The 14,923-nt window shown below is 28.7% G+C and overlaps 1 protein-coding gene across 1 annotated transcript in view; it reads right to left on the bottom strand.

Annotated features, from left to right (window-relative positions):
- Window positions 1-14,923, bottom strand: part of LOC129988357 (chondroitin proteoglycan-2-like) — a 74,506-nt gene that overhangs the window by 23,892 nt on the left and 35,691 nt on the right. The window contains exons 2-3 of the mRNA XM_056096562.1: window positions 7,728-7,946; window positions 1,997-2,299 (exon numbers count right to left, since the gene is read on the bottom strand). Coding sequence (XP_055952537.1) covers window positions 1,997-2,299; window positions 7,728-7,946 — 522 coding nt within the window. The remainder of the gene's footprint in view (window positions 1-1,996; window positions 2,300-7,727; window positions 7,947-14,923) is intronic.

Below are 14,923 nucleotides of genomic sequence, written 5' to 3'. Positions count from 1 at the left end.
AAAAAAAAATTTGTGTATGTTCTTACAGAATTCTGCTAACGTATTCTGAAGTAGTTCTTTGTTTCTATTTTTGATCTAGCTTTTTTTTTTAAGTTTTTGTATACGTATTTAAATATGGAAATAAAAGTATGTGTTTTTGTAAACAAGTAAGTTTTAATATCGGACACAGTTAAATAATGGCTAACTATTAGTAAAACATTAAAACACTTCCTCGAAAATGTTAAATATCATATAGCAGAGGTTTGAAGCTACGAAATTTTAGCTTCCCAAGCAAACTCTAATCAACGGAAACATTAGAAAAAAGAAAACAACAACAACAAAAACATTTCAGATCCTCCCAAAAAATAATCATCCATCTTTTACCTTTATTTCATAACTGATAACTGTAATTAATATCTATCGATTACGAGCCTCAAAGAATGTCTTCTAAATAAATGACACATTGGATGATAGAAAGACAGATGACAGATTATCTGGTCATCCATAGAGAAGTTCTATGTCATTTGTGCCACCAAGGGGTAAATCCAGCAACGCCTGGCATTGGCAACCACCTTCCCAATGACCGCACCTGATCAAAATCCTCATCGCTGTCACACATTCCAAGTAAACTCACGTCTTGCCCTCACTACTGCTCAGTCAGAAATTTTCAATAACCACTCTCCGTCAGGGGCGGTCAAGGTCGCACATCTTTGTGGCCAGGTTCCAGCTTCAGGCGAGCGACGCCTGGAGGATATTTCACGAATCAGCAAGATTATGGCGGGAAATTAATGATCGCTGACTGTTGGAAGCCGACTCCATAGACCTAATTAAGATAATGTAATTGGAAAGTGCGATTCTTGTTGCCATCACTGGCAAAGCAATATCACTGAGTTGCTGTTATTAATCTTATACGGAATTTTCGGAATTGCTTTTCGTGTACCAGATGGAAGCTTAGAATTCTTCGATGGCGCGATAAGAAGCGTTAAAACAAACACGTAATATCTAAAAGTTCTCCTCATTACTTTTAAAACCACAGGACGGGTGAAAGGCCAGGCCATTGCCTAATGAATAGGCGTTTAGTAAACAGTGGTGGTAAATAGGTGAGTTAAATTGACGTTAAAAATCAGTTTGTGGCAAAGGGTTTGGAATACTGAATATTATTTATGATAAATTCAAAAATGTTGTTTCTGGAGTTTAATGAAGGGAGAAAATTTATTTCGTTTTTAACCTTGTGGTATGGTAATTTATTTTTTAAAAAATCATTAATCTATTATAACAAAGATGTAAGTTCTATGCTTTTGAATTGTACGGTGCAAGTTTTTACTTTTTGTCAGATTTTTTTATAATAAAAACTCGTAATATTCTAATGCTGCGTTATTGCTGTTAATCGCTAAATGATTAATTGTTAATGATCCTTTAAAAAATAACTAACGATAGAAAAGTAAAAAGATATATAATAACTTTTAAAAATAATTTTTTTATATCTTGTATAAAATTTTTGATACTTAAAATATAAATATATTTTCTATATTTATGTATGAAGATTGCTTTTTTTATATAAAGTTTACATTGGCGTAGAACGATAAAGTTGCACACATAACAGGAGTTCCGCATATTGTTTCAAACAGTAAATCCTTTGAATATTTACTTTACTCCAAAGTTTTGCCTATGGTTACGATATCCTACTGGCTATTGTATCTATCATGCTATCTAAGGCTTATAATGTTTTTATTCATATAATTGTGTTTTGCTATTTTAAGAGTATTCCAATAAACTTGTATTGTACTTAATCTATTTTTTAATTGAATTTACTGAAGTAATATCACTTATAGTTTTGTTCCTTCGTTTTGCGATTCATTGTAAAAATTATTTCATACAAATGTACATTTACTTTACCTTACATTATCTTAAAATTTTGAAATGACCTTTTGGAAAATCCTATGCAAATCACTCATCGGCAAACGATTACCATCACCCTAGTTCCCTAAAGTGCAAATAAATCTATATTCTGCCTTACCTGACGCCGATCCGCTGGATCCAAGAGGAGGAGGGGGAGGTAGGCCGATCTGTGCCGAGATGCCTCGATCAGGAATGCTGAATATAGGCGGTGCCAGAGTGCCGTAGATGCCACCCCTACCACCGCATTCTACGTCGTAAGCATGAACGCATACCAGGTACCTCTCATCGAATGCCGTGTAGTATGGGCACACCTGTCGGAAAGACCTGCCGTGGGAGCATTCATAGAAGGCCGTGCAATCTGTTGGATCTGGAAAGATGCCGAACTGTTTCAGGCAGCGACCATCCGAAGTTATGGCGGGTTCTGAAATGGACAAAAATGAGTTAAAAGCTAGTGACTGTGTGTGGTGAGGGTATGGATGTCCCAGGCATCCGCCCTGGGGGACATCGACATGAAATATTAATACTCTTATGTCACTTTTCAAAGAGAATATCATGAGGGAAAGAGAATTATTCACCCTGGGTGTCATTTACACTTCTAAACTTCTGATTACTATTGTGTTGAAAAAATATTATATCCTGGTCGTTAGTTAACATCGTTCCGGGTATAATATTTAAAATACTGATTGCCACTGCCAGTAGTCGGTATGTTAAATAATTGAATTTGTCACTGTCAAAATTGATATGTTAGATCATCGAATACACCACTACCAACAGTAGTTATGTTAGATCAGCAATTCTCCACTGCCAGAAGTCGGTAAATTAGATCATCAATTTCTCCACTGCCAACAGTTCGTAAGTTAGAGCATCAAGTTCGTCACTGTAAGCAGTCGGTATGTTAGAAAAAGTAAATCTAAAAAAATATTTTATTCTAATTACTCGAACAAAACTTTCATTTTAGCTAAACAGTTGCGTAGGCCTTTATTTTCCCACGTTGAGTCTACTACGTGCCAAACACTAAATACTGTTTCAGCTAAATTGACTTACGAAACTATGAATGTTCAAAATACTTTCTAACACTCTCTTTCTGTTTTCTGCCTTCGTATTAGGACTACGCCAGTGTTTGATCGTATTTTTAACAAAGAACTTTTGAAACTCAATTTTAAAAATTATCTTAAGTTTTTTCATTATCATTAAGAATTACCTTAAAATTTTCCACGATAATGAAGAAAATGCCTTTTCCACGATAATGAAGAAAATGCCTTAAGTTTTTCCACGATAATGAACCAAATGGCTTACATTTTTCCACGATAATGAACAAATGGGTTTTGACATGGTAATGAACAAAATGGCTTACATTTTTCTATGATAATGAACAAAATGGCTTAAATTTTTCCATGTTAATGAACAAAATGGCTTAAATTTTTCCATGATAATAAAGAAAATGGCTTAACTGTATTCAAAACAATAAAGAAAATGCCTTGTCTTTTCATAAGAATGCAGAAAAGAATAAAAATGTGATTTTCAGTTAATCACGTATGTTCTCTCTTCTAAAAAATAACATTTCATGTATATATAATATTTCTCTAACAAAAATCACAAACAGAATATATGAAACCATTGAAATCATAGTATGTCATTCTTTAATACTCTAATATTAAAAATTAAAGCTCGGCTCTTCAAATGTAATACAATACAGGTGGCGATTTTAGCAATGATAACATATCCAACTGTTCATAATATTCTAATAGCCAAAAGTCATTTGAAAGCTTTTATTCTTAACACTAAAAGATATTCTATGAAAGATAAAATTCCATTCTCCGACCGTAGCGAAATTTTTTGAAAGGCAAAGCTGATTTCTAGGAACGTTTTTTGCATATATAAGCAGCTTACTAATGAAGGACCTTTCAAATGAACCTAGAGGTCAGTTTAGTAAGTAGCTTAGATATGATGAGAGACGTTTAGTCTTCACAAGGCAAGAAAATCAGATGAAATGATAGTATGTATTAACTGATGAGGTCAATTTATTATTTTTTTTAGAACTGCTGTGATGAAAAAAAGATAAACTGTTCTGCACGATACCTGATTTATGAAAATGAAATGAACTTCGACTGTTTGAGAAAATATAAAAGGCAATACTCCGCCACCATATTTTTGAAGATAGGATTAGTTTGAAAAGTTGGGAAGTTCTTCAGTTCGGATTTAAAGCATCTGTATTTGAAATTATAATGTTTATGTACATCTATGTATAGTTATTATATGTAAATCTATGCATTGTAATATATGTAGGTATTATTAAAGGATAATTCAGATAATATGTAAAATTTAACTTATTGAGAAGTTTGGCGATGTTTAGATCGCTTTTTGGCCTCTGTTTAAGTATTGGCTGTTTTATTTTTCAGAATTTTTCAATTCTTCTTATACTGAAGAGATGACTAATATAAAAGCATTTCGTGGAATGGCATTGGAGAGGTTCGTTTCATCCGATATTTATACTTGCATAAAATATGTAAAGAAATATTATGTAAAACATTATATTTCGCAAATATATTTCTCAGAATGGCCTCCTTATGTAAGAAAACATAATGTAGATAGAAATTTTGATGAAACTGAAAACGTCTTTCAAATTGAAGTGCCTCTTAACTTCAGTTGATTTTAAATAAAATTTTAAATGCTTCAAACTACAGATTAAATTTGGCAAATAAAAGAAAAAGTCATTAAAACGATGAAACTGATTTGATTAGAAAAAAAGTGACAGCACCAAAAGTTAGTAAAATACTGTTTTCAAATATAAACCCACATAAGTTTAAGAAAAAATATTAAAATTTTACGAAAGAAACTTTAATTTTCTAGACTATTACAATAAAACGAAAATTAATGAAAGGTCCTTTGGAATTGGATATTCTATGTAAAAATTTTACGAAAGAATCTTGAATTTTCTAGACTACTAGAATAAAATGAAAATTAATGAAAGACCTTTTGCAATTAGATATTCCTTAAATCTCGGACGAAACTCGGAATTTGATACTTCAGTCCTCGTCTTTATTTTATCTTTTGTGCAAGAATTGATAAACAAAAGATCTAATATTATCTAATTTATAGCTTGAAGAATGGCTATTGCATTCTAATGAAAATTCTAAACTGCATTAGACTTGCCAAATAAGAGAAAAATCTATTAAAAAATAGAAATTTATTTGAATAGAAAAAGAAATGGAATCGCCAAATGATAATAAAAGACTATTTTCTAAAATTAGAAAAGATCAAAGAAAGATTTTTAAGAAAGAAAAAAATTTGCGAGAGTAGTTTTAATTTTTTAGGCTATTTTCAAAAATAAGAAAAGATAAGATAAAAGAAAGATTTAAGAAAAAAAATGATAACATTTTGCGAGAGTAGTTTTAATTTTCTAGACTATTACAATAAAATGAAAATAAATAAAATGGCCTTTGCAATTAGATATTCTCCGAACCTGAGAATGAATCTCGGAATTTGATAATATAGTCATCTTTATTTTGTCCTTTGCGCTAGGATTGGTAAACCGGAGACATAATATTATCTAATTTATAGCCTAAAGGAATACTTATGCATACTAATGAAAATTCTAAACTACATAAGAGATGATAGAAAACTAAAACGAGAAAAACCTAGCCCGATAACATCAAGATAAACAAAAGAAAACTAAGCTTCTCTTGTTCAGGTTCGTGGTTTTTGTTTCTGTATCAATTTTTGAAGATTCCATTACATTATTATTGCAGTCACTGTCAGAGAATTTTGAATGGACAATTTGCAAAAACTTTTTTTTGCAGTTGATAAAAATAAAAAAATGACCTTCAGTAGAGAAGGCAGATACTAAGAAACGATCATTACTTCTACTTGTCTGTTGAAATTCCAAAATAAAATCTATAGAAAAAATACGTAGTAGTACTTTAATTGTTTTTCCAGACATAGAATACCATATTTCAATACTTGTAATTAAATACGAAGCTGATGATGGATTGTATGTTAGCGTTTTTGACTTACAATATCGACGTAATTTAGCTAACAGTTGAAACTAGAAGACAGCTCGGGTTTGAAAATAAAATGAATTGCTTCTAAAAATTTTCTTCTGTTAAAAATTTTAGTTAAGAAGTCGAAGTTTAGAAATTAGTCGAAAAGTTTTAGTTAAGAAGAAGAGAAAAACTTAACAAATTGAAGAATAAAATTCAAAGTTTCTAAGAATTACGGATTTTTTTTCATTCCAGAAAGAACATTTTGATAAAAAGATTTCATTTGAATGAATTAATCGAATAAAGAATTCAATAAATTAATTTTAATAAAGTTCTATTTAGCAGTATTTCATCTAATAAAAAAAAGACTTTTTACGAGTGAAAGAAAACAGATTACATAAAACTTCAAATAATGAATTTTGAAAGAATTTTTTTCATTTTAACTTTTAAAAAAACAATCAAAATTATTTAGCCTGAGGCAATGACATTTAAAATTTTTTGAAAAGCACGCTATCTTTTTAGCATGAAACTTGTTTATGCAAATTGCAATGAATAGATATCCAAAAGACACGAAATAATTGCAAGATTGGCCTCACACATCGTAATAATAATGATTGTTCATGCATATCACGATGATCACTTATTTCAAACAACTCCAAGAATCAAATTTTTAAAAAAATATATTAAAAACATGCTTATTATTCAAAGATATTTTTAAATTCTAGGTATAATAGTTGACAAAAGAGCTGTGATCATTCAGATTTCGATATTTCGAACGTGATGGCCTTCCTATCATACATATAATTTGCTGCCTTTTATTTTTTTAAACCGAAAAAAAGTTAAAGCATCTCGTAAATTATATGTATAATTTACGATATCTAATTAAGGGCAATTTATTTTCAATTTGTGAAATTAATGCTGTGTAAACGTAAACGCCTTATTGAATTTCGTCCGTCCTCTCGTGCACTGCGAAGTTAGTCATATATGCATCACTCATATTTTTGTTTTGTTCTGTAATTCAGAATTTAATTTTGATTCTTAAGAAAGTGCATTATCCCAGCAACTAGCGTACTTTTTCATAAGTGTTCGTATTCAACGATTTTTTAAAGAAATTAAGTGTTTGAATTTAACAGATGCTGTATTTTAATAACGTATTACCTCATATTTTGTTTTCAATATTAGGGGAATTTTGAAATTTTATGGAAAAAGAAAACAGACAGAATACGCTTTTCAAAAAAAAAAAAAGTTCCAATAAAATGTAAATTTATGAATGTGATTTTGATATTTATATCAGTCGAAATTTGTATAATAATAAAACATACGCATGTATTAAACGGATAAATGATGTAAATATATAAAGAAATTGCTTTTAAAATAATGTTTATCAAATTATTTTTATTTCATTATTTTTAATTATATTTCAGCAATTCTTTTCTAAGATCATTTTCCCTACGTAGCATATATTTATACCGAATTACAATTGATAAACTGTAACGGTTACATAATACTACCTTCTCTTTTGATACAACAGAGGGCATTTCCTTATTATCAAGGTATATTTTCTACGATACTTCTGGGGGGGGGGGGTATTATTAGATTGTATTCTAAGTGGGAGTCGTGTTTTTTCGTGTTAATCTTGTCTTGTGAAATGGGGAACTTAGAAAATAGTTAAATAACTGTTCCTGAAACTGGTTTAAATTTTCATCTACCTCATAATAAAATAAATAATCTCTTTCCTCTAAAAAACAACAGTAATAAAAAAAATCTAAATTTCAACTGTTCATAAACTTGGTTACCAAAATTAATTGGCGGAACGTTTTATTATTTTTTTATTCTCTTTATTTTATTTTGTTTATTTATTTATTTTACCTGGATTTCTTAGTCTCGCCAAGCAATTGACTGCCTCTGGGAAATCACATGCTGAGATGACCGGATTGAAGAGCAGTTTGCCCGGGCATTCTTCTATGGTGGCTCGACCGTCCCAGCAATTGTAATACTGTTGGCAGTAAGTCTCGTGGGGGAACTGACCCCTCTGTGCTCGGCACCCTTTGACGAATAGGGGTTCTGGTACTGATCCAGATTGGGCATCTGAAATATAAAAGAATAAATTATTAGACTAAATTCTTAATCCCTAATTTTTTTTAAAGAATTTAGTCATGTTTTCATAAGATGAAACATTTATTTTATGCGCGACAATTATACATTTAGAGATTAAGTACTACAGTTTTTATTTGATTTTGTCCAATAGAAGAAATACATTTCATTTATATCGATTAATTAATGTCATTCATAATAGACATTAATGTAAGTTGTTTTTTTCCAAATGAAATTGGATTTTTCTACGTAAATGAACATTTAACATTTCGCTTAAAAATTTGATGACAAAAATGTCTATGGCTATAATTATGCTCAAGAAGCTAGCTTTAAAACTGATATATAATATTTAATATTATTGATTGGTTGACTTACAATTGATCTGGAATATAATAATAAAAAGAAATTTCAGAAATATTTTCATGTTTTCAGAAAACGATATATTATTCTCCAAAAACTTTGACTTGTGTTAGCATTTTTATCAAATATATAATTCATAAATTTACTTTTCTCATAGCTTGTATATTTTATAAACTGAAGGTTATTTTAAAATGTATTTAAATAAATTTAAATAAGGAGAAAATTGCAACCTTTTGTGTATTTCAAAAATGAAAAAGTGGTCTGTAAAAATGTCGCTATATTGCGTATAACACAATCCAATTTTTCAAAATATGATCATTCTAACCTATTTAACAAAAGAAATGTTTTTAATAACATTTTCCCACATTAATTGTTTTTATAAAATTAAACCCCAAAAAATAGTTGTTTTGAATCAAATATTAAAAGAATTCAAGTTCTCTCATGGCATATTGATTTATTCGAAGCATTTTATTCAGAGCAGATATATATGCACCAACTTTGAATTTATCTTTCTATTTTATTTTTAATTTAATATTATATTTATAATATTCCATCATAAATATAATGGAATATTATATTTATAATATTCCATTATAAATATAATGGTATTCCATTATAAATATAATGGATATTATATTTATAATGATATATTGGATAATATTGGAATATTATATTTGATATAATATTCCATTATAATATAATTATATTTATAATATTCCATTACAAATATATTATAAAATATACCCTTAAATAATGAGTACATTCGATTATATTTTCAATCATTCATTCAAGAATGATATCAAAATTTAAATTAATTATTGCTATTTTACAAATATAACAGAAAAGTTAAACCACGAAGAGAATTAAAAAAAATATCATATCTACCTTGAAATAATATATTTAAAAGCTAATTAAACTCTTGACGCGATGACGGTTTTGACAAGAATAAATAAAATTCAAGAGAATAAATTTGCCGGCACACAAAGCAATGTTTATTTGCCCAATACAAGGGAATGTTCTTAAACTTGGAATTTGTTCTAGAAGAATCTCATCTGAGTATCGATTTATTGTGTGATGGGCTACAGAACAGACTTTTCATATTTACAATTAGGTACCGCTTTCCGAAAATAGAAGTCAATAACCATTTTTATCAGAAATCTTTTTGAAAAAGATTTCTCAAAGAAAATAAAAACACCATCAAATGTAAGAAGGCACGTCATTGAATAATAATATGACTAGATTCTAAAATTGATTTTTAGATAAGCATCATTAGTTTCGTTTTGGTTAAAGATTTACCAAGAAATTGCCAAACTTGCGTCTAGACATTTGATGGACTTTCGTATACTTATCTCTATAAGCAGAATTTTTCAGTTTTTTTTAAAGAACTTTTAATACAAAAACAAAACGAATGTAGAAAGTGACTTGAGGCTGAAACTGTCAAGTTTTAAGCCAAATACTGAATCTCTTGGGAAGGAAAACAATACCAAAAATTTGTTTGATTCTTTTTTTTTTCTTTAATTTTGAATCTTGAAAGAGCGTTTTTGAATTTTCTTACATTGTAGAGGCTAAATAATAATAAAGCCTTTTGCTTTATAACACTTTTCTTTTAATCTTTATATAGTAAACTGCCCTAATTACTGACATATAGATTATATCATGTATATATGTTTCGGTAAATGTAATAAACTGGTAGTTAAATAAAATTACCAGTGAATATTCATTATTCATAATCACGGGTAACTATATTTAAAAACTGGATTCATCACATTTGTCAGGACATATAAACTACAAGATGATATAAAATCTTTCCGTGATTATGAAAAATTATTACGAAAATGCCATTGAATATAATATAGCAAAATTTTTAGTATAGAATAGGCGTGTTCTTAATTTTTTTTAGTCCAACAGATAGCGCAGCAAATGCAGAAATAGTGATCTTATATTCGATTATTACCGAAATAAACGAGAAAGGAAAAAGTTCAGTGCATTATTCGGTTCCATGAATTCAGATTGACCAAGTCTGTTTAACGTCAGTTTTGAAACTACATAAAAGAAAAGAATATTTGCAACATCGGCGGAAGACATTGATACGCTCAAAGTTAAGATCACAGATACTGTATCTAGAGTAACAACCAAAACGTTGGTCAATACTTGGCGAGAATTAGCATACCACCTTGACATTTTTTCAGCTACCAAAGGTGCTGACATTGAAATTTACTGACATAAGTGGCTTTATTAAATACTTTATAAATGTCTTTACAATATATTGAAATAACCATATGCCAAATTATAATATTCTTTACAATCAGTGAGAACATTTTAACTGCCGGCTTCCTGGCCTAGGGGTAGCACGTCTTCACCGTGATCTAGGTGTCCCGGGTTCGAGTCCTGGTTGTTCTCTACCCTGTATTCTATCTGTGAGGAGTGTGAATATGCCTGTAGAAAGGGGCTGTGCAAGCGAGTGTGTGAGTGTCATCCTCATATGAGCTAGAAGTCAGACTTCTGCCTTCGGGTGCTCAGGGGTCTTTACCCTCAGAAGCTACTGCGCCCCACTTTCTCCGATCTCTTGAACTGGAGTTCAATCCAAAGGGGATAAGCAACAACTACATTTAAACTATTCTATTTATTATTATTGTGTTTTTTTTAATTTATATATTTAGTTACTAGGTCTCAAAATATGTTTACACTATAATTACTCAGCAGAAACAAAAACGTTAGCAATTGTTATTTTAAAATAAATCAAACCTAAAACGAAATTGTTTAACAACTTAATGCTTCAACCCTGTGATAAGCGACACGGTCATGCATCATGCTAGGAATGGAGTGGGAGGTACCGATCAAAATGACAAGATAACCGATCTATATTATTATAACCCCAATATATATTATGTAAAAGACTGAAATATATAGAGAAAGGGACATATTTATAGACCTCGGTGTAAAGTTCGTATGGTAAGTGGTCAAATGTAGGCGTCGCGAGTATAACATTACCAAGCAGTTACAGTGAAGCAAAAGTTAAAGACTTTCGCAATTTTCACGTCAAAGTGATGACAAATGAATGCAGGCGAGGCTGTCATTTTTGCCTAAGATGAAGTGAAAAGCGAAATTAATAATCCCGCAGTGTAATTACAAAGGTATTTCTTATCATCCAGCTTTTTTTTTTTTTTTTTTTGTATTTAGTTCTTTTACCTACCGAATTAATAAACTATTCACAAGAAGGAAGAAACTGTTTCTTTCTAATCAGAAGACAGAAAGGATGAGCAATTATGTGCAAAAAGAAAACGCTCAAAATGGAATCTTTATCCAGTTTTTTTGTGATCTTATTCTTGATAACATTGTGGATGGATGAATGAATAATGGAATTATTTAGTTTAAGAGAAATTGCTCGCTATTAATCTTCATCGCTCAAAATCTTAAAGAACATATCTGTTAAAATTTATAAGTTTATAAAAGAATTCGGCAAAAAGGTAAAAGAAAGAAAAGATGAGCTTCTTAAGGATAATTAAAGCTTCTTCATGAAGCATTCGTTAATTTTCTTGTAATAAATAAGTTTTAGAAAGTTCAGAGCTTAATTGTTAAAAGATTAGTCTTTATTTGAAAAAAAACTGTTTAAAGATAAAAATATGTTTGTATATCTTTTGACTTGTATTTTTTATTGTAAATCCTAATTAAAAAATAAGAACACTTCTGGAAGTGATATTTTTAAAGGTTGCTAAAAATTGCTTACTTTACTTAAACAAAATAAGTCTAGAGTATTAAAAAATAATTATAATATTAAAATTTTAATTTTTTAAAACTTTTTAAATGTTAAAAAAATTAGAAAAAGGCTAAATTTACTTCCAATTTACTTATGAAAATTTTTAGAGATATTAACATTCTATCAGTCACAATTAACTTAAAGGACAGTTTGCTTAACCCTTTAAAAGGCTTCTTTTGTAGTGATGCTGTATTAAAATATTTTTAGAATAGGGAACAGCTTAAGAAAAGTTATTAATTATGTAAATTTAATTTGATTAATTATATTATTTATTTAATCAATAAGTAACAAATGAAGAAACAGCATTTTGTGTGAGATAAGGAATTGAAACCTCCAAGTTTCTATCTTTTTGATAAATTTGACAGAATTTATGCTAATTTTTATGATTTCATACAAATATTAATGAATTTGGCAGAATACTTCCCATAGCCTTAGAAAGGGTCAAATAATACTTTTGCGGGAGATAAAAACAGAAACAATGGAATTTCATAAAATTTTGTGTCCTTCAGTATATATGCGCTTATATTTTCTTATAAAATAGTAATATCTATATAATATTTGTTCGTTAGCTGTAGAAAAATAAGTTTCAGAATTTTTCAAGAAAACAGCACTTAAATGTTCTTATATATCTTGTTTATATTAATTAAAATATCTAGAACCACTACTCATTATTTTTAAACCAGTTTAAGGTTCTTCAAATGAAAAAAAAAATGTATTTTAAGAAAATATGCGACGGATTTTACAGCTGCAGTTTCTAAGAAAAATAACTTTGATATTTTAATTTCAGCCCTTAATCATATTTATTAAATTACTTTGCTTGAAAATATGCATGAATTATTTAAAAGTTCCATGAATCATGCTCGCTTTGCATTGTGATAGTCAACTTTAAGAAATGTTCCGTATATTAGCATTGTAAATTAATTACGGGAAGAATTTTTTTAAAAGAAACACGTTAATTTCGTCATAAAATGGCAACAAGCGAATCGTAAATAGAAGTAATTGATTTTAAATCATTATGATTAATATTCCATCCATTTCTCATTAGTAGCGTAACCATTAATTAAGTTTACTGTATACATCTCATGATTAAATTACCACAAGGTTAGTTATTTAATAAGCAGTATTGGCAATATCTTAATTTGTATGTAGTTTGTTTTTTTTAAATCAAATGCATAATTTTTTTTCTTTCTCTATATCATTTAGAAATGCAAATATGCTGAATGAAAAAAAAATTAAAAAATAAAGTATTGATACTTGGAAGCTAATGCAGCCCAAAGAATTATTATTGTGATTATTAATGAGTTTTTTTTTATTACTCAGTTTTTAATCAAATCAACAAACTGAAATCTTTGCATTGGTTATTTCGGTCAATATTTTACTTAATATTTTCAGTTAATTTAATATAAGCAAGTTTAAAAAAATTAAGAATATGTCAGTTATTTAAATTTTGAATACTCACTCCAATATCTTTTGTAAAACTTTGAAATAATCCCCTTTTGTGTATGTGTTTCTTACTAGATTTAATAATTACATGTGATCTTTTCTAAAAAACATAAAACACTTCTTGAATTCGATTTCAGAATTATTTTTATTTTTTGTAATAAAATATTAACCGAAAGCATTGATAATCAGTTCCAGAAGTATCGGAATAACAAAATGAATCTATCACATTAATATACTGAATCAAAATTAATCTATCGGAATATCAAAATTAATCAATGAGAATTTAATGTTTTTTTTTATCAGTAGTGAACTGAGACATTTTGGTGTACACATTATGAGGCTTCTCTTTTAAAAAGTCAGATTATGTAATTTTACATTTTAGCAAATTTTTAAATTGTTACTGATTTATTTTAGGTTAATATATTTATATTTATAAACTTTGTGAATATTTATTTGTTTTTATACATCTATTATAATTCCAAATTGCTTGGTATCCACGTCTGCATACAATATTATTGCAGTAAATGCTCAATTTTATAAATGAGTCATATACATTATGCCTAGCAATTATACTTAATTTTTATCAATCATAGAATTTGTATTTTTTTACGAACTTATTTGTTTGACAAATACAAAAATAAAGAGTTTTATTTGGCTTGCTTACTAGAGCTGTAACGATTATCGATTTATCGAAAAAAATCGATTTTTCGATGTCAGTTTAAAATTTTTTTATCGTAATCATAATCATGAATAACAGCTCACGATAAATCGCGATACAATATGTCCATATTCACAATTAGTTTGCGTTTTCGATTTCGTTTTGGTTATCGGTTAGTGTTTATTTCTGCTGCTCTTCAATCTTATTGACCTTCGTACAGAATTTTTGTTAATATTTCTATAAATACTGTCATATATAAAAATACTTGTTTTAAATACAATGTTATAAATTGTAACATGCAGATATTGCTTTGGCATTGACACACTATATTAAAGGCGTTTTAAGAAAATTATTTTCTAACCATTTTTATTCAAAAGAAAACGAATATTTTCAATATAAATTAAAACTTCTTTTTATTTGAAATCGTTCTGATCAGTAAATATATTAAGAGATGCTATTTATAACTTAAAATAGCTATAAATAAATAATGATATCACGATATATCGAAAAATATCGATATGTTTTGGACTATATATCGCGATGATGAATTTCCATCATCGCCCAGCCGATTGCTTACTGCCCTCTTTCAGACTAGTGGCCATAGGCAGCTGACTAATCTGCCTAATCGGAAATACGCACTGATTTATGTAATTTCTAGTGTTTGAATAATTTGGTGAAAAGAGAGAAAGAGAGTCTATTAAAGATCATATAATACAAATTTGTGTATGATATCGTGAATTTGAAAATTTCCAC

Source organism: Argiope bruennichi, chromosome 10, assembly GCF_947563725.1.
Source record: "Argiope bruennichi chromosome 10, qqArgBrue1.1, whole genome shotgun sequence".
Classification (NCBI taxonomy): Eukaryota; Metazoa; Arthropoda; class Arachnida; order Araneae; family Araneidae; genus Argiope; species Argiope bruennichi.
The sequence above is the reverse complement of the archived record's forward strand: the minus strand, read 5'-3'. Positions and strand labels throughout refer to the sequence as shown.